This window comes from Urocitellus parryii, chromosome 10 (assembly GCF_045843805.1).
Source record: "Urocitellus parryii isolate mUroPar1 chromosome 10, mUroPar1.hap1, whole genome shotgun sequence".
Lineage (NCBI taxonomy): Eukaryota > Metazoa > Chordata > Mammalia > Rodentia > Sciuridae > Urocitellus > Urocitellus parryii.
In genome coordinates, this window is record NC_135540.1 from 50797352 (window position 1) to 50819141 (window position 21790).

Sequence of the window (21790 nt, forward strand, 5' to 3'; positions counted from 1 at the left end):
ATAATAATTTAGAGTTTTTAAAGAATGTACTTACATCCACTTCATTTATTATTTTTTTTTTTGCAGGGGGGCAGGGGATGGTTTACTATCTTAGTAGGGTCTTTGTTATATTTACATGCTATCTTTCTTGACTTAAACATAGCTGCCTAAGCAAAGTTGCCCTCCTGCTTCCAGAGAGTATGCAATACAATATTGACAGGCAGGAGAACGGGGACCCACGCTGGCACCATGATGGCCTCACACAAATCTTTCACCTCGGGAAATGGCCTCATGAATACTCCTCCACAGAGGTGTAGGGTGAGCTTATGAAACTGGAGGTGGTGGAGGCCGACTTGGAATCCCCACGGGAGCAGCCACTGAAGCTGGGGTCTCGGGGTGTGGCTCTTTTCTTCCGAGTGGACTTGGTGTTGTCGGTGTCACTGGGGTCGAACACCACTGTCACCGACTCCATCCTGGTCACGGTGTACAGGCTGCTCTGCCGAGTTGGGTGGAACCTGGTGGTTTTGAGCTCCAGCTCATCATAGCTGGAAACCTGGATGAAAGGACACCAGCGGAATGCTCTCTTGAAGCCAGCTCGAAATCTGAGGGGAAGAGGGCCACAGAGAGAAACAGTTATGTTTTCAAAGGGACATTTTCTCCAGCTGCCATAGGGAACCTTACTGAAGGCAGTTAAGCCTGATTTTCTACCCCAATTCAGAGTCTATGCCATGGTATTAGTATTAGTCTTCTCAGTTCTTGTTGGAATAGAATCTTGATGTCTCATCACTGAGAAGGAAGTCATCAAATAGAAAAGGAAAAGCACCAGGTTATTAATATGCCAAAGAAACTAGTTTTCTGCACTAATTGTATACATTTACATAAGTATAATTGAATTAATATGGCTGGTTATAACACTTCAGATGGAATACTGTGTTTAAAAATAGCTTCTCCACAAATAATTCCCATTTATAAATGATAACATCATTTAATGGTAGAATTAATTGTTAATCTTAATGGTTTTTAACCTAATTATATGTGAAAGAGTGAAATCCTTGTTTTGGTAGATGATTAAATGAAGTTTAAAAGCAAAGTATTGCTTGTGCGGTAGCTTAAATTAAGTGACTTATGCAATTAGTGGAAAAGAGTAAGAGTTAATTATTTAACAAACTTAAGGCACAGTGTGGCGGAGCCCCAACTGGGAAGAGGGCTTAGGATTTGGCTTATGCAGCTATTTTTATTAAGACCCATTTCTATTAGTGCATAAAACATCCTGGACATTGTCAACTTTGTGAAATTTAGGCATACCACTCTATTTGTGGAACATAGAAACAAGTTTTTTTTTTTTTTTTTTTTAAATCTGGAAACCACATTTTACTTTTTTTGTAGTCTTTTTTTTGCTAAAGTAATTTTATTGCAGTTGAAATTCATTTTGTTCACATAAGCAGATGTATAAATTATGTCTCATTTTCATTTTTTATTAGAAAGTGATAGTTTCTTAGTGAAAAATAGAAAAAAATTCCTGTCTAAGTAAATTTCAATGAGAAGTTACTGTTATCTGGCCATAGGTGACCAACACTGATATGATAATAAGTTTGTTATTTATGCATTTGACCACTAAAAGACCTATAATCTCAATTTTTTTATATTCTAATAATTATGCTAAAAATTTCACATACTTTATCTCATTTAATCTCACAACCACCTTTGAAGTTGATATTATGTTCTATGTTGCAAGTGGGGAAAATCAGGCTCAGAGAACATTTCATGCTTACATAGCTGGAAAATACTAGGTGTGGATTTGAACCTAGATCATTTTAACTTTAGTATCTGTGATCTTAACTTCCCTACAGAGAAGACAAGGGTAGACCCAAATCAATTAACTCATTTTTTCTTCTTGAGATAACAATGGCTGAAAAACCTAATCACATCTGTTGTTTTGCCAGCAAAGTCAAAGTCAGGCTCCTTTTTTTCTAGTCTTAAATATATATTTTTTTTTTTTGTATCAGGTGCTTGACCACTGAAGAATATCCCTAGACCTTTTTATTTTGAGAAAGAGTCTTCCTAAGTTGCTGAGGCTGGTATTGTACTTGTAATCCTCTTGCTTCAGCCTCCTGAGCCACTGGGATTACATGTATGTACCACCACTCCTGGCTAAGTGTCCTGATATTTTAAAAGCTTTATGAACATTTTTCCCTTGCTCCCTGACTTCTTTACAATCCATCTCAGTGGAAGCTGCATCCTCTAGAAATCACCCCTCATTGTTTCATGGGAAGGAGGACTAGGAGACTAGGATTCTCCTTGTCTTTCCTGTTTGTTATATCACTCCCACAGCAACATCTGTTTTAAAGTCAATTTATGAGACATCTTTTCTAACACAGCCCATTCACCTAAGTCATCAGCTCTCCATCTCATAGACATTATCTGTGCACCTTTATTTCCTTGAAGATTCAAACACAGTTCACCACTTTTAATCATTTCTTTTTCCTTGGCAGGTAAAATTCTGAAGAGTTTGGAGAGAGAAGTGGCCCACATACAAAAAATGCCCAATTATAACCTCTTCAAACACTGTTTTGAGCATGTAATTTTTAAATGTGACATTTTGTGAAGTAGGGTGAACTCCTTAAAAACCAATCTCTGTGCTCCTCTCAGCAGATCTTTACATTCTCCTGTCTTTCTGTATTTTAAATTAGCACCAAGAAACGGGCACAATATGTACTTCCAGCAAAGGCAGGGGTGATAAAAAGCTTGATTGGGTGGGTTCATTTTTTACCTCTTATTCAGACAGCAGTAGATGATGGGGTTGTACATGGTTGAGCTCATTGCCAGCCAAAAGCTGGCCAGGTAGACCTGCTGGATGTATTTCCATCTATTTAATTGTTGATAGATCGCAGTGAGAATGAAGTAAATATGATAGGGTAGCCAGCAGATGGCAAATGTCACCACAACGATGATCATCATTTTTACAACCTGGAAAGAAACAAAGAAATCATTTTTAACAAATTTTAAAAAATTAGGCATAATAGTTCTAATACCTTACTGCAAATACCAGTATAATTAAATACATCAAATACACAGTATGCCTAAGGAATTGTCAATATATTAAAAATGGTGAATATACCATAGAAATTCATGCATGTATACACACATATATGTAAAGATATACTATAAAGCATAAACATGCACATATATAAATATATATGTATATAAATATGTGTATATATGTGTGTATATATACACACATATATATATACACACATATATACACATATTTATATACATATATATATAGATAGCTAGTCAGCTAAGGTAAATCTCAAGAAACACAAAGTAGTTTGGGTTAACTTTCTGTTTCTACCTACCCAAATTAATGAAAAGCACTAATGCAAACATAAACAAATATATTTTAATTGACCTGAAGAAAGTGTTTCCAGAATCCTACAGAGCCTAGGGAGAGAGAAACAGGAGCTAGATATGGCTGTGCTAGACTGTCAAATGGAGAGATTCGTTCAGAGAAACTGACTAAGTTACTCTGGAGGCACATTGGGCTGCAAGGGTTAAGCTGGTTCTCATTATTATAGTCTGTCCAACGGCTTAAGGACATTCGGATTATTTTAATACCATGTTTGCTTTGAAACCTTCTGAATATTAATTTGGTTTCTCATATTAGGTTTCCCTGAATAGTGATTATGAATACTCACAAGAATCTAAGGAAATTTCACTAACTTTAAAATCCACAAATAGGTAAATGGCTTATATAACTGATATTTATCCATTGGCTCTTATGAGTTTAATAAGCATAGACCATTTCCTTTTATTTCAAAGTTTTGAACCATAATATCCTGGAAAGCTCTGGCCTACGTAGAGTGTAACTTTCATTTCTTCTGTACTTGGTCATGAATTCCTGAAAGGTAGAGAGAACCCTGCACTAGTATGGTCACCGGCATATTGCTGGTCATAAATAGATGAAGATCTATTTGAATGATGAATGGCAATGTACAGTTTGTAACAGGAGGTTGAATAAGCAGATGCTTCGTGAGTCTCCAAATCAAATAATTTTTTTCTATATTTCTGTATGTACAAGAAAGGTAGACTCAAAGTCACTCAAAGCAATATAGCTTTATGCATAAAATAGAATTAAATTTTGATGCACAAGGCCCTGGGTTCAATCCCCAGCACCACAAAAATAAATAAATAAATAAACAAACAAAACAAGTAAATTAATTAATTAATTAATATTTCTGAATTAATATTTCTCACTGTTAATCAGTCTCCTAAATTTGTTCTTTATGGGAATTTGGAAGTCATAAAATATTGGAATAAAATATATTCAACAAAACACTTTTGAGGCTTATCACAGTCAGATTAACACAAATCAGAAAAAAATTCTGATATATGGCCTAAGAGACATCTTAAGACAAGGGAACTACATTTTTCATGAGCTGGACTTGTCATTTGACTGAAAGTCGTGAATTTGGATGAAAGTTGGCAAGGTCAAGAATCATGAGAGACATTGTTCTAAAATAGACACAGCATGAAATGGATCAGTGTGGAAGGCAAAGTTTCCCTTGAGGTCTGAACACTACCATTCAGGTGACTAGTACTGAGCAGATGAAAAATTGGGCATCAGAGCAGAAAATTCGGGTCAATAGCTCACAGAATGTCATCACTGACCATGCCATGCAGTTATTTGATTTTCTCAGTGTTCTTCAAATTGCATTTTTTTCCTGAAGAACTATATTCAGATTTTTGAACTTTTACTCATATATCTTATTCATATATTTGTGGAATCAAAGTTAGTTCCATATTTTATCTAAGTTATGCGATATAGTACATATTAACATTTTACTGTCTTATAGTTGCAGAATATGAAACTGAGACAAAGACTAAAAGATTTGACCATTGCAATTCGTGGAACTAAGGGTCTTTAAAACTCAGACTATTAAATCTTCTATTATTCCTTCTTAAAGTTGACAACACGTTGAATACTAGTTGGGTATAGAAAATAATTTTGGGAAATATAATAGAGGATTCATTCCTTACCCAGAAGTTTGCAATATAATGAAAAAAAAGTAAAATCATTGTAAAAATGCATAGAAATGTAGTGAGTACAAACATTTGTCAATAAAATTGAAAATACTATTTACAAGAATGTACATGTTTATTACAATGAAAAATGGCTGAATGCATACCTGCTAACTACAGGGTTGGGGAGATTAGACTGAATGAGATGGTTCTATTGACATTTTCATTGTTAACTGTGGAAGCAGTTATTTCTTGAACAAAATAGGCAAGCTCCCGCTCCAGATTATTCTCCCTGACCTCCCTCTACCTGGAGCCCTCCTCTGTCAATTATTTCTACTGGCTAACTTGCTCATCTCCTTTAAGCATCTGCGTATTGTCAATTTTCTGAGATTCCTGTTTTCACGAGTCTATTTAAAATTACAATCTGTTATTCCAGCACAGTTAGAGGCCCTTACCTTGCTCCTTATTTTCAGTTTAAGTGTTCTGTTTATACTCCTACTAGAATACAAAAGATCAAGACTTTCCTGCTTGTTTTGTTCACTGATGTATTCTAGGCATCTAGACTGGACTTCAGAAATAATGGGTGCCAATTTTGTTTTAATTAAATGAATGAAAATGAATATAAAATTAAATAAATTAAAATACTGGTTAAGTAATGTCTAAGATTTCATTCATTTGTTAATTACGGGTATCATTTGCTCCCTAAATGTAAAATGGACATGTGTGTATAAAATGACCATGCCAGGGTGGCTATTTCCCATTCTGGCAAATAAATTCAGGTAAAGAGAATAAATGCAAAACAACAGAAGCATATGTTGTTTGGGTGTTTCAAAACATTAAATTTCATTCTAAATAAATGTTAAGAGCAAGAAAAGTATGACAATTAAATGTGTCCTCTAATACAGATGGACACAAACTGTCAATGCACAAAATTATTTCCCAACAATAGCAAAAATCTACTAAAGCTATCTGATTCTTTTTAAGAGGCTTCCAAGTAAAAACCTGGAAAAAGTCTAGGAAAACATGGACACAATTAAAATGTATGTGGAGGTACAGCAGAAGTTTTAGATAATTTCTGATTCATGTAGGTAGGATATTTAGGACCTTCTGGCAAATTATTTAGAAATATATTTGAAGATATTTGGGAAAAGCCAAAAAGACCCTAAAAGAAAGTCTCTTCTAAAGTGAAACAATTGTTATATTTTGTTTCTTTATTTCTATAAGATACTGTTACCTCAGCTCCCTGCTCCCAAAAATCATAGAGAATGACTTCAAGTATTGAACTTTTGGGACCCTTGCTTTGATATAATTACAAAGGTCATCTCTTGGGTGGGAGAAATTGTTTTACTTTGTGAGATGCTGAAACCACAAAATTGTGATTATCATCCTGATAAAATGCTGAAGAAAACCCTGTTTGAATTATAAGAAAACCCAAGTTTGAGCATCAATAAATAATAAAAAATGTGTAAATGCTGTGAGCAGATACCATTGTGTTGTGTGGCTAGAGAATGACACTAGAGAGCTATGAATGAGAAGATGGAAAGGGATTAGATGGTAGAGTCCTGAAGTCTTGAGATTTTCAGGCAAGATGAGAGTCTGGGATAGAGAAGATTCAAATTTTTCATTGTGTTTCAGCAAATTTCTTTGTAACTGGACTTAAAGGTTGATTGATATTCGGTATTTCTTGAGGCTGATAGACATATCCTGCTTCTGAGGCAATGGGAGTTATTTTCCATGGCAACATGTATGTTTTCTGCCATTTGTTGTCCTTGGTGCAGGAACTTACTAGCAGAAAGAGAAGTGTTGTAGCCCTTATTAAAGTTATAGTGGAAACAAGTGATGTAGCCCTTATTGAAGTTAGAGTGCTGCTGTTAGTGTTAAGAGTCCATTTTAACCATACAGGCTGGATTGAAATGCATGTTCTAGTTAGTGTGAATAAATTTGGGGCATGTTTTCCTCATGTATCTAAGGGAAAAATATCTCTGATCTTTGTATTGTGTGCAAGTTAGTCTTAAAAGCCTGAAGCTCTTCTCATCTATCACATTTAATTATAGAAGGATGAGTGATTTTAAGGTTTAGGTCATAAAAAAATCAGTCTAGAAATTAAATAAAATACTGCCAACTATTAAAATATCTAGGAGTCATATTTTTCAGTGCAAGATTTAGTCTTGTCTGAGCTAGAAACAGTTAACCTCATGTGAGAGGAAACTTCTAATCTTGGTTAGAATCTCCCCAGAGCATCTGATTTGAAGAACTATATCCTGGGTCATATCCTACCACCTCTCTATACCTTCCCTCTGCACATGTGTCCTGGAAGAGACCAATGCATTTCCTTAAGTGCAAATTATAGGACTGTTTATTTTAACCATAAATTATCCAGCTAAAATAACATTCTCAAGTATAAGCAATTAAAAAAAAAAACCTGTTAACAAAGAACATCTACATTAGGGGATGAGGCTCAGTGGCAGAGCACTTGCCTCGCACATGGGAGGCCCTGGGTTGAATCTTCAGCACCACATAAAAATAAATAAATAAAATTAAGGTATTGTGTCGAACTTAACTAAAAAAAAAAAAAAAAGAAATCTTACAATCCTTCTTCATGGGCTACTTAAGCTTGTTCAGTTTCAATGACTATATTTAAGAATTTCAGTCCCAGTGAGAAAATAAGAACTTAGTAAAGTTCTTATTGGAAACAGTGTGGGTTGTCCAGAGGATAAGTTGAATTTTTCTAGTAATTTCAGTATTAGGAGAATATAAGCATATTATGTTAGTATCATCCAAGAAACTGAACAGTTTCACAATCCAACCAACATGTGCATCCAATTTATAATAGAATAAGGACTACAAAAAATTAAGTGAAGCCCCAAACAATGAAAAAAAACTTATGTGCACATACATGAAAAATGACAGTATTGCATATATGTGCTGTTTTTAATCTATTTCTTTACATTTCATTAGTCATATTTCATTTTCAGTCTCACTTTATTTTTCCATTGGAAACTTGGGCATTGAGAGCACTCTAGGAGTCTAGGTATGTGAGGACTTTAAACCAAAGAGAGGGGTGCAGCCACATAGAGAAGATGAGTGGCATTAGAAAAGTCTGTACATTAAAGGAGAGGGTATAAAGATTGGTTTTAAAGGATCATGAATATAAATTAGAGATAACTTGTAGAGGTTTGTTATGCCCTGAATTGTGCTCCCTTCAAAATTCATATGTTGAAATTCTGATGCCTGCGATCTCAGAGTGTGATTGTATTTGGATATAGTGTCTTTAAAAAGGTAATTCAATTAAAAGGAAGTACTCGAACCCTAATCCAATATGACTGGTATTATTGTAAGAAGACACACAGTCACACAGAGGCAGGATGGCATGAAGACACAGGGAGAAGACAGCCATCAGTATGTCAAAGAGAGAAGCCTGGGAAGAAAGTAACACTGCTGCCCTTTTGTTTCTTAGACCTTCGGCCTCCAGAATTGTGAGGAGATAAACTTCTATTGCCTACACCACCCTGTCTATGGTCTTATGTTGCCCAGCAAACTAACAGAGGCTTCTATAATGAGAAATAAGGTGCTGCTCTAACAAATATTTAAAAGTGTGAAACAGGCTTTGGAACTGGGTAATTGGTACAGGCTGAAAGAACTGTGAAATGTGAAAATAAACAAGCCTGGATTGCCTTGAAGAAAGAGACTGTTGTTAGAAAGATGGGTGAGAAAGGCAGTTCTAGTGAGTGAGCGCTCTGAGAGAAAAGGACAGTAGAGAAAGATTTCATAGTCTTAGCAATGTACATACTGAAATTTGGGAGTATCAAGTTCATTAACAGAATATTGATAGAAATATAAACATCAAAGATTCCCTGGAAAAGCCACCAATGGAAATACAGAAATATTATTGATCATTGGGATGAAGACAGTTCTTGTAGAGTTGAAAAGAACTTGGCAAAATTGTTCTCTATTGTTTTGTGGAAAGTAAAACTTATAAGAGTGATAAACTTGGATATTTAGCTGAGGAGATTTCTAAGCAAAGCATTCAAGGTATAGCTCAGTTTCTCCTTGTTGCTTGTGGTAAAATGTGTGAGGAGAGATATATATTAAAGAATGAATTGTTAAATAGATAATAACAAGAACCTGAAGACTTGGAAAATTCTCAGTCTCTCCATATAGCAAAAACTAAGACAGGAAGTTCTGGAGAGAACACTGAGGATGTGGCTAGACCATCATTTGATAGAGATTACAGAAGAATGGCTTAAAGACCTAACTTGGTATCTCAGCAGAAGTTCTCAATAGAGATGAATTTATTTCAGTAGAAAACTTTGAATGGAACGTGACAGAGTTGGGACAAAATGGAAAAGTTGTCAGACTGTTTTGATTTATAGGTTAGGCCAATAGAACTCTTTTGCTACAACCAGACATTATCTTTCAAGAAAAGGGAAGAAAGACCCCAAAGCAGTTCTGAGGTTGGCAGGGCTGCCATTGCCACTGTAGATTCAAAGGTCACAAACTGTAAGCAGGGCATGGGGGACTGAGGCACTGACCAGGGCCAAGGCATTAGAGTTACTGCCTTAGTGGGCCCAGAGGACATAGCATCGAAGTAATGAGGATTATTCTCAAGCATTAAAATTTAATGAACTTTGTACTGCCAAGTTTCAGACTTGCTTGGGACCCATCATCCCCTTCCTTTTTCTAATCTCTCCTTTTTGGAATGGAAATGTCTATCCTTGGCTTTTCCTATCATTGTATTTTGGAAACAGATAATTTAATTGCCTACAGAGGATCATAGCTAGAGAGAAATTGGGTTCAAAGATGAATCTTACCTTGAGTCTCGCCCATACCTCAAAATGACAATACAATGAGATTTTTGAATTGAGAATTGTTAATGGAATGAGTAATGATTTGGGGACTATTTAGATGAAGTGAATGCACTCTGCATGTGAGAAGGACATAAATCGGGGTCACCAGAGGCAGAGTATGACAGTTGAATTGTATTTGCCCCAAGTTTATATATTGAACTCCCAATCCCCATTAGCTCAGAATGTGACCTTATTTGGACAGAGAGTCATTCAAGAGGTAATTAAATTAAATTAAGGTGAGTTCATTAGGGTGGGCACTAATCCAATATGACTGGTGACCTTAAAAAAAGATTACTGAACAGAGAAGGGAAGACCATGTGAATACACAGGGATGCCCATCTGTACACCTTAGAATAAAAACCTACCCTGTTGGCACCTTGACCTCAGACTTCCAGCCTTCAGCATTGTGAGAAAATAAATTTCTGATGCTTAAGGAATCTGGTATAAGGTGTTTTCTTTTATATTTATTTTTTAGTTGTAGTTGGACACAATACCTTTATTTTATTGATTTTTATGTGGTGCTGAGTATCAAACCCAGGGCCTCACAAGTGCTAGGCAAGTGCTCTACTGCTGAGCTACAACCCCAGCTCCAGTATAAGGTATTTTGTTATGGCAGCCTGAGCAGATTCTCAAATACAATATTGGAGGTGCTGAGGACAGAATGTTATGTGGCTTCATCCTAGCAAAGTAGGAAGCAAAATAGTGCACAGGGTCCCAGTAAAAAAGACATCTCCAGAGAGGTTTAGATTGCCAGTAGAATTGCTTTCAGCAGTATAAGGGCTAGACCAGCAGCTCCACTTCCTCAGTCGGGCCTCTCTTGGGTTATGTATTTTCTTCTTCACAAGCACTCCTTTCCATGCTAATTCCCTTGCAGCAGAAAGAATTACAAGTACCCAGAAAGCTGGCTTGCTGAGTGAGATGATAGATTTGTTTTAGTTTTTACACAACTCAAAAATCCATTTGAATCTGTCACTGGAGCTTAGATTGAAGAGCAGCCCTTTTGCTGATAGCAAAAGGCTTCTTAGTTATCACACTTGGGTATTCACCTTTGAAGGACTGGAGCTGACATGACTTGTTTGCTTTCAGAGTAAGAGAGTTAAAATAGAAAAGAGCCAGAAAACAACTTCTAGTGTTTAAAAAAACAATAGAAATGGATTTATTTATTTCAGGAATCCAAATTTTCAAAACCAATTTCAACAATAATTTTTTTTAAGTAATACCCACATACTATAAACATTGAGACAGATTCATTTTTTTGATGCATCTGTGACATTAGCAAAGGGAAGAATGTCAAATATGGTTTAAAAATGTGGTCCACTTTATATCTCACAAAGTAACATAAAAATGTAATAAAAGTATGCTATTGATAACATATGGACAAAATGTATAAAATAATATCTACAAGAAGGTAGTTGTGTAATGAGAATGCAAACTTGAAATTTTTTGATCAATGTTTTCTGCTCATTCTTATTGGGCTGTGTAGGTTTGTTACCCTGTAACTTGACAAAATAGACAGCAAGCTCCTTCCTTTGCATTTCCATTTTCTCTCTTAAAAATTCTTGAAGGTATGGTAGTATTTTCCTACTTTCCTGGCTATTTAAGGACTTTCTTTTTTGACTTTTTGAACATCTATCCCCCATTTTTTCCTGAGTTACAATCTTGTGACCAATTTCTGTTGATGCAGATTCTGTGCTCATCACGCAGGAAAAGGGCTTCACTCTGTCCATCAACTGGGTTGTTCTAACACTGATTTTGAGAATCACACAGGAAAATAACCCTGATAGTTATTTTGTCCTTTGAAAGAAAGAAGGCCAGAAGATAAGCACTGATAGATGAGTTAGTGGAATTGTGTCCCTCTTTGATTTTAGTAAAAGGCTTAGTGTTTATTTAATTTTTTTCAAATGCCTGAACTTATTTAATGTTCATGCCAAAAGTCTCTGAATATGGAAGTCATTTTTCTAAATTATGGATGAGGGGCTTAAACCTAAGAAGGTGTATTCATTTGTCAAGTTCCCAAGGAAGTCCAGAGATAGGATTACTAAATCTCTTAAATCCTCATTTTGCATAAACCCAACTTCTGAGGCTCCTTAGAAATAGCCCTTATTTCTTTCCTCTTTTATCATGCTCAGCAAGAAAGCAAAAGAATAAGGAAAGAAGTTGGAATGATGGTGTGGGTCGCTTGAAATTGGAGCCTGGTTTATTTAAGTCTACATGAATATGAATAGACTTCTCTGAATAAAAATTATGAAATAGAGATTCAATTCTTCAAATATTTTATGAGCTCATATGGTACAACCTACATTCACATTCTTCAATTAGGAAGAGCACATTTGAAGACAAATGGATAGGAAGTGTAAATCCTTGGCAATCTCACATATTCATTAAACTGGAAGCCATAAGGAAAGATCCACTGAAAGGATGTTTTAGTTTCAAATAAATAGCTACTGTTAGGGGGTTAAGTTCTTTGAAGCTCATAGAAGAGGAGAACATCAGGAACATTTCTGTTTCAGTTATATTTTCTGGAGAAGAGGGTGCAACAGAATAAACAGCTGTGACCTACAGCGGCCTGCTGGACACAGGCATGGGACATCTCATCTCTCTCTGTCCTGGGAGCTGCATGGAGAGCACTGGTAATTTGAAACTGTGACTGTTTTTTGGAAAAGGTTAGGGTTACAGCCTCGCCAGAACAACAGATGTTTTGCTCTATGTGCTGTAACTAGTCCTTTATAAACCCTTCTTATTGATTAATACACTGTAGCCTGAAATGTTGAGCCATCTTAAGATGCTTTTACCATTGACCTTTCATCTGGAATGTGTAAATACTTGATTTGCTTCTTGAAGCAGCATAAATTTAAATTATTCAAGATTATACTGTCCTGTACTGAACCTAGTAGAAAAACAGATCAGTCACCAAAAATGAATATTTTTGTCTTCAATATTTGATGAAGGAAGACAGTTGGTATATAAATGATGTGTTTGTTATCCTATGTGTACTTATGGTGAAGCAAATCTACAAAACTTGCACATGCTTCTCCCTTCACCTGGAATGCCTTGATCTCATTTCTTCACCTATAAAATATTCTACTGGGCAAGGCACAGTAGTGCATGCCTGTAATCCCAGTGGCTCAGGAAGCTGAGACAGGAGGATTACAAGTTTGAGGTCAGCCTCTGCAATTTAGTAAGACCCTGAGCAACTTATTGAGATGCTGTCTCAAATCAAAAACTCTTTTCTTCCTTGAGGAGGGGCCCCTCAAGTCTACCCTGTGAATATCCTCTATTTATTACTTCAGGCATGTAGTATTAGATGCTTTTCAATTAGTATAAAACATCATACATACATTTTGTAACACAGACAGTTGGTATTGTCAAACCTGTTTATCAGGGCACAAGTATTATTTGTCTTTGTGTCTCCAGAACTTAGCATACTTCTTAGCATTCAGTAAATATCTGTTGATCAACGTATCTGATTTTCCCACTCATTTTATGAATAGTTTAATTGTAAAGAGCATCATTTATTTATCTTTGTCTTACCAGTGTTTATTTCTATCATGCAAGATCTCTTGAAAGAAACATATTTAAGCTTAAACCTAGAAAAGGTTTAGGCAAAAGAGTGAAGGTCACATTATTCGTGCCCCTGATAACAGTGTGAATCAAGGCTCCAGATTGGAAGAAACCTTAGTGGATTTAAGCAAATGTGACCAAATGTCACTGGAACAGAGTTTGTGAGTGACAAAGATACACAAAATTTAGTTGGTAGAGTAAGTTGTAGCAAGGTTCCACGAGGTCTTGTACATTATTTTCAGAGTGTAAATTGCTTTTAGGGACTTTAAAAAATATATTGTGAAAACACTGAAAAATTGTAAGCAGAAGCATGAACAGATTTACATTTTAAAGAACATCATCATCACAGGCAAACCTGTTGGAGAGGTTGTCGTAATGGTCCTGGTGCTCAGTGACATATTTTGGAGAAGTAGTGTAATAGAGTTGGAGGTAAGTGGAGAAATGGGAGATATTTTTAGGGAGGAGAGTCATTAAAGCTTAGTGATGTGTTGGATGAGAGTTAGAGGGAGAAGAATTGCCCAAGAGTGACTTTTCTGAATATAGTATCTGGGTGAATGGAAATACTGTTTCCCGATGTTTGAATGGCTGTAGGAAGAGCTGTTTACATGGCAGACATGGAAATTTAATCTCAGAGTGAAGTTTTGTATATTAAAAATTAAAAATATTTGAGAATTTATCAAAACTAATATGCCAAGTTTCTAGACGATTCAACTTATAGGTCACAAAGGAAGTATTTTTTTTTTTAAAGAGAGAGAGAGAGAGAGAGAGAGAGAGAGAAAATTTCTTTTAATATTTATTTTTAGTTTTTGGCAGACAGAACATCTTTGTTTGTATGTGATGCTGAGGATCGAACCCTGGCCACACGCATGCCAGGTGAGCGCGCTACTGCTTGAGCCACATCCCCAGCCCACAAAGGAGGTATTGAACTGAAATATATATTTCATAGTCAGTGAAATGTGTGGATGATATCTAATGTCATAAGAATAAAAGAAATTTCTCAGAGAATGAAAAGGGACAACTAGCCCAGATCTAGCCCTGAGTAACTCAGATATTTTGAAGCCAGATAGAGGCATAGTTGAAAGCAATGTAAAGAGGTAGGAATAAAGATTTTGTAAGAGAACTTACTAGAGCGTGGTCAGGAAATGATATGGGTACCAGAAAATATGTGTGTGTGTGTGTGTGTGTGTGTGTGTGTGTGTGTGTGTGTGTTAGATAAAGACTGTAAGCATTATGTCCATGATGTAATGCAAAACTTAGATAAATTGCAGAACTTAGATAGACTTAAGTTAGAGTCTATACCCGGGTCTAGACACCAGGAATCACCCAGTTATCAGCTGCAAGCACAACCGAACTTAGGACTTAAAAACCCAGCCTTGTGGAAGCCCGTGGGACCACAGAACCCGGACAAAAAGACAGAGACCTCTGTCACTGTTGTCCCCTCTGTGCCAGGCTCCTCTGTCAAGGATCGAGTTCCAGGGATCCAGACTTAGGACACATCACAGGTGTATGCCTGAGACCCTTAGGTGTAGACTCAGTTAGGACTTAGAATTAGGATGTGTGTCTGAAGTGTGATGAGCATTAATAAAATAGATTTGGCTGAATCTACATGTGCCTCAGACGAAGTTTGTAGTAACCACTTGTGACAGGAAAGTCAATAGAAGAACTTTTCCCTCCTTTACAAGGGAGGATTATCAACTTTATAATGCTTTTCAAAATTTTTATAAGAATTTGCAGTTTCCATGAACACAAGTGACACACTGAACAAGAGCACCTCTGGTGGAATTTTGGAGGTGAAATCCAAATTGAAAAGCTAAAAGTGTGAATGAGATACGGAGAAAGGATGTATACATGACATGTGGTTGTTTTGGTTAGCTAGGATGGACAGATATAAGTTGGAAGCTGGTTGGGTGAACAGGTCAGAAACCAAGATAATTTCCTAATATTAGACATACTGATAGATATTATTCCATGGAATCAGCCTATCAGTCATTGGTTACAACTGAGGGCTTTCCAAGATGGTATGAGTGAAAAGAATCCACAAATGTTTGAGAGGTAGGCATTTACTCATTATGATGGGAACAAAGACTCTAGAGGATGTATGTAGGTAGATTTGTGGATTACACCATGGAAAATCTAGAGTCATTTCATCTAATGTCTCTGAGATTCTTAATGGTCAGTGCTCAGTATGCCTATAAAAGTAGAAATAACATAGTACATTCTTAATAAGTGTTCATGGAATAAATGAATAAAGTATGAGACAACATTATTAAATTGATGAGAAATGAATTTGTTCAGGAAAAAAGTATTCTCCCTTATGTCATATATACTGGTGTGAAACTGCAAGTGCCCAGATATTTGATTGCTTCTAGGCAGGCCAAAATATGGAGTAAATAATAGGGTAGTGTGTAGTACATGTCATAACAGCCTAGGCTTCATTTTTCTGTTGGGTTGATTTTTAATACACAACTGAGAAACATAGATATTTGTCTGCTATCCACCACTGAATTCAATTTCAGCAGTACCCACAAAACTATTTTCGAACAGAACTTATTTTTATTAAATGTGATAATGTGTCAATGTAGATTCCTTTGTACTCCAAAGTAAACATAATGGAAAATATACATGTTCAAGAAACTTGTGCTACCTTTCTTCAGCATCGAAACTTGTGCTACCTTTCTTCAACATCAGCAATGCTAAAAATAAAAAAAATGCTTTTAATTATAAGGAATAATTCAGAAAGAGATAACAACTTGGAACTACAATTAGTTTCAAAAGACTACTTATTAAAAACTATTAATAACTAAACAATACTGCAAAAAGAAAAAGTAAGGAACAAATAGTTGCCTCCTAAGACAGAAAGGAAATCAAAATTTGTTGAAGTCTTGCTATGTACAGGGCACTGTTCTACATGTGTTGTATGAATTGCTTCACTGGACCTAAAGAAACCTGTACGTGTTAGAGGTACCCAGCTAGTTGTTTCAATTCTAGTCAAATATCTAGCAAAAACATTTATTTTCTATCAGGGATGTCAAAAAAAAAAAAGAGAGAAAGAGGATACAGGAGCAAAACATAAATTAAACATTCTTCTATACATTAAACTCTTGGTTATTCAGATGAATGAATTCTTATCTCTTACTAGACCTATTTCCTAAGATGCTTTTTAAAAATATTTCCTCATGGGCATGAGATGTTTTGTTTTTTATTTCTTCACATCTCAACAGTGGCACTCACTTTTTTTCCTAACAATTGAGCTTTACATTTAAAGGTCAAATAGTCTCATGATTTCGTTTTCATGACATAATTTAAGTGACCTTATTCGTGTTTTAGTTCATGAAGTACAGCTAATTCTAGCTGTTCCACTTTGCCTTGTTTTGAGCAGCTAGATGTCCTAAGGTTTGTTTGTCTTTTCTTTCTTTCTTTCTTTTTTTTTTTTCCAAATCCAGGCTGTGCTTCCCTGTTCTATAAAGATAAACTGAAAATGTTCTGTTCGGGGATAGAGATCTGCAAAGTCATAGCAGGGAGAGTGTGTCCTGTCTGGTCCACCAGCGTGCATCCCCTGGGGAAGGAAGGAAGGCAGTTGGCCCAGGCTTAGAAAGTGGTCACACATGCACTCTCACCAACTCAGCAGCAGGAGGCAGGTGAGAAAAATCCTGTGCCTTTCTCTCCTTGGCAGCAGCACCCTCTGGACTTCACATGCACCTCTGAGCTCTGCCCACTCTCAGGAAAAGCAGCCAAATGTCAGATGAGAAGGCAGCACTTGGACTAGGCCCTTCCTTGCCACTGTCTTCCCCCAGATGGGTGCATCTATCCAGGCATCCCAAGACATCTGAGCAATTTTGCATTAAAAACAAACTCCTTCCTAAAAGCTATTCTTCCGTGAACCTTCCCATCACAGTAAGTGGCATTTACCAGCCATTCAGTTGCTAAAACAAGATAATTAGAAGTTATGGCCATTTCTTTGCTCTTATTTGCACTCTCATTAAATCCCTTAGAAAATCCTGTTGACCCAGACTCAAAATACCCATTTTAAATCTTTTCATGTATTTTCATCACTATTGCCATAAACTTTGAGGAGGCACTATTATCTCTTCCCTAGGCTAATTCAGCAACCATCTTGTTGGGCTCTACTTCCAAACAGCAGCTAGTGTGGCTTTAAAAAAAAAAAATGTAAAATAGATCACGCTCTACTTAGGATGGTTTTCTTAGTGCATCTGAAATGAAGCCATCCCTTCTTACTGCTGCTCCAAGCGTCTGCTGTATTTTGCTGATTCTCCCCTACTCTCCAGTCTCATTTGTCACAAGCTTCCCTCTCCTTCCTGCTCCAGCATCCAGACTTCCTTCTGATCCGTAAACACATCAGCTGCTCATGTTGTCTCTCTTGACTGGAATGGTCTTCTTGTACATCTCTGTGAGCCACACTTTTTCTCAATGATAAGAACTTAGCTAGGCAGTCCGGCAGGCTTTCTCTGTATTTAGTTCTATTATTTTCTAGATTTTCTCTTTAACACAATGATGACCTATTGAGATTTACCAGAAAGTAAGGAGTAAGGGGAACTCCCTTTGCAATCATCCTTTTTCATATCATTCTGCTGACTTCCTACAACATTTCCAATAAAATTTATTCTTATTTTTTTCCTCTTGGCAGCAGAAGTAGGGTGGGAGGTGTCTCTCTGCCTCACTTGCATGCAAATTCCATGAAGATCTGTTTTGTTGTTTCTCCAGAGCATAGAAGACAATATGATGACCCTCTGAATAAATGAATATTAATAATAAGTACACAAATGAAGAAGTTATAGATAACCCAAAATAGAAGACTGAATTCTCCTATGAGGATCTATGTGAATTTTCCTATCCTGGATTAAAAGTAGTTTTAACCTTATGTAGGCTGCTACAAGAGCACAGTAAAGTTCCTCTTTAGATTCCCTCTAAGATCTAAAACTATTTAATAGTATGTGGATACTATTGAATTGTGCAGAAATGGCAAATAACATTAGGAATATCTTAAGAGTCACAGTTAGTGCTGGTGACCATAGGTCTTTAGAAAGGCAAAGAACTTGCTCTTTAGAACCATAACATAGAAGGGTATGTAAAGAGCCAGGAGATATAAATTCTAGTGCCAGTTTTGCTATTATATTCATGTGTGATCATGTACAAGTTGTTAATCTCTATAAGCCTCAGCTTTCTCACATGTAAAATTTCACTAACCTTATAGGGTTGTGATGAAAATTATTTAAAATAATGCTTTACATCATGACATGGGGAGAACCGTCAAAATGATTATGATGTTTTGATAGAAGTAAAATAATAATTGTTTTATTCATAATTAAATACCATAGACTGGGTGGCTTAACCAACAGGCAGTTTAGGAGGCTGGCAGTCTGAATTAGGGCTCCTGAATGATTGGTATCTGGGGTGGCTTATATGTGGCCACCATCTTGCTGCAGATGGCCAGCACTGTGCTGTGTTCCTGTGACATCTGCTTTGTGGAGAGAGAAAGGGAGAGGGAGGGAGAAGGGGGAGAGATAGGGAGGAAGAGAGAGAGAGAGAGAGAGAGACAGAGAGAGAGAGAGAGAGAGAAAGAGAGAGAAAACAGCAAGGAACAAATTCTATCATATCAGGGCCCTCCTGTTATGACCTCATTTAACTTTAATTATATTTTTTATAGGTCCCTTCTCTAAGTACAGTCATATTGGAGGATATAGCTTCAACATATGAATGTGTGTGTGGGGGGGGGGAATACAAATCAATCCTTAGCAAAATAAATGTAAGATAGTGTCTTCAAAAGCTGTTTTACAAATGTGTTTAATTCTAGTATTTTCTAGATTTTTCTCTCCAAAACAACCTATTGAGGAGCTGGGGATGTAGCTCAGTGGTAGGGCGTTTGCCTAGCATTTGTGAGGCCCTGGGTTCAATCCCCAACATCACCACCACCACCTCAACAGAAAATGACCTATTGAGATTCACCAGAAAGTAATGTTTTCCTTTTAATATTATTTTAATTTTTATATTAATACATCATAACTTATTATTTGACCTGGGAGGTTGGGAGAGTCATATAATATAGAACTTATTTAAGGAAATTCAGAGAAATTTTTCTCTGATTATTTATTTATTCACTATTTTTTTATTGGTTGTTCAAAACATTACAAAGCTCTTGACATATCATATTTCATACATTAGATTCAAGTGGGTTATGAACTCCCATTTTTACCCCAAATACAGATTGCAGAATCACATCGGTTACACATCCACATTTTTCCATAATGCTATATTAGTAACTGTTGTATTCTGCTACCTTTCCTATCCTCTACTATCCCCCTCCCCTCCCTTCCCATCTTCTCTCTCTACCCCATCTACTGTAATTCATTTCTCTCCTTGTTTTTTTCCCATTCCCCTCACAACCTCTTATATGTAATTTTGTATAACAATGAGGGTCTCCTTCCATTTCCATGCAATTTCCTTTTTTTCTCCCTTTTCCTCCCATCTCATGTGTCTGTTTAATGTTAATCTTTTCCTCCTGCTCTTCCTCCCTGCTCTGTTATTAGTTGCTCTCCTTATATCAAAGAAGACATTTGGCATTTGTTTTTTAGGGATTGGCTAGCTTCACTTAGCATAATCTGCTCTAATGCCATCCATTTCCCTGCAAATTCCATGATTTTGTCATTTTTTAGTGCTGTGTAATACTCCATCCTGATATTTTAAAATGTATTTATTAACTTGGCTCTGTGTAGTGTTGAGTGGATGTTCAAAAGTTTAAGTGGATCTTCAAATGGATCAGTGGCCCATGTTTTTTATATCTGTCTTAGATATCTCCACACATGCATTCATTGTGCATGGATCATGTCCATCCATCCTCCTCCCATCCTGCCTCCCCTCCCCCTGGCATTCTTTTGGAGCATGTTTAAGCACATATTCTTCATAAAATTATTATATGCAAACCTTGAAGTCTTCATTGCCCAGAGTGTACTGCTGTGTTGAGAACATTAAAAAGAAAATCTCATTCTCACTTGTGCTTTGAGAATTGTTTGCTTTGCATCTTGTTCCAATATTATGGAGTTAGGCTTACATTTGTTTCATCTATATTTAGCATGTGCAGACTTTATCTGGTCAGGTTTTCACTCAACAATACAATATAGCAACTTTTTCATAATATTTACATTGAATTGAATGCTACAAGTAATCTAGAGATGATTTAAAGTGTATGGTAAGATGTCCATAGTTATATGCAAATAGTATGCCATTTTATTTTCAGGTCTTGAGCATCTGCTGATTTTGGTATTTTCAAGAGGTCCTGGAGCCAGAGCCTTGCTGATACTGATGGAAGGCTTTATATATATACAGAGATACATAGATGGTAATCTAGAGATTATTCAAAATATATGGGGTATATGTGATTATATGCAAATAGACTACATTATTTTATATAAGGGACTTGAGCAACTATTGATTTTGGTATTTGAAGAGGTCCTGGAACCAGTTCCTTGTGGATACTGAGGGAAGTGACGTGAAAATGCTTACACTTTGAGGGGTGCAGGGAAGTAGAAAAGGTCAGGGGTCAGAAGAGAGATGATTTAGTGCAAGATTATCCTTGAGAAGGCATATCCAAGGATCCAGAACACAAATAATGTGTGTATGAAGAAGATGAAAAGAGAGAGACCAGAGGGAAGAGGCAGAAACTTGATGAGACATTCAGAAATGATGTGGCAATTTATGACCAGCTGAATGAACCTCAAAGCCCAGATTGAAGTGAATCCGAATCTAATTCTAGAAATTGTTCAGATACTACAGAAAATCTTCCATTCTGTGGGGTTGTGAAGTTCAATTCAAGGAGCAATGAGACCCAGAAGACACCATGTCAAGATGGCTGGAGGAGGGCATTCACCCAGTCTAAGGGACTATATGTCCAAAGGCCAAATGAAACCCACGTTGAACTTCTACTCCAAGTGAATCCTAGGGCAAAATTAAAGATAGGAATGAGATATGAAGTCATTTGTCAGATTTACCAGTCCTCAAATTGTAGCATACCTACAACTCTCATGAAAAAGGATTCAAAATGAATGTATTAATCCTTTCTTCTTATACTCAATATTTGCATAAATAAAACTACACATTTTTCCACTTAAATAATATCACCTAATACTTTAGTTGGATGAAAAAATGTCTGCAAAGTTACACATTTCAGAGAAGTTAAAATATGATTTATGCTGTAGAGTCTCACAAAGAGACTGTGCTTTTTAAAAAAAATTAAATAAAAAGAATAAATGAAACAAATTCATGTACTAGGATCCTAGGAGCTTCTTTTTGTTATTTTATGTTAACATTTCTTTTGGTTTACTATCAAAATACATGATGGAATAACTACTTTTGGCCATATATATGCA

The 21790-nt window shown here is 36.2% G+C and overlaps 1 protein-coding gene across 1 annotated transcript in view; it reads right to left on the bottom strand.

Annotated features, from left to right (window-relative positions):
* Nucleotides 1-268: 268 nt before the first annotated feature.
* The window catches only part of Tacr3 (tachykinin receptor 3), an 82525-nt gene continuing 61003 nt past the window's right edge, over nucleotides 269-21790 (bottom strand). The window contains exons 4-5 of the mRNA XM_026404657.2: nucleotides 2750-2946; nucleotides 269-581 (exon numbers count right to left, since the gene is read on the bottom strand). Of these exons, the coding sequence (XP_026260442.1) occupies nucleotides 269-581; nucleotides 2750-2946 (510 nt within the window). The remainder of the gene's footprint in view (nucleotides 582-2749; nucleotides 2947-21790) is intronic.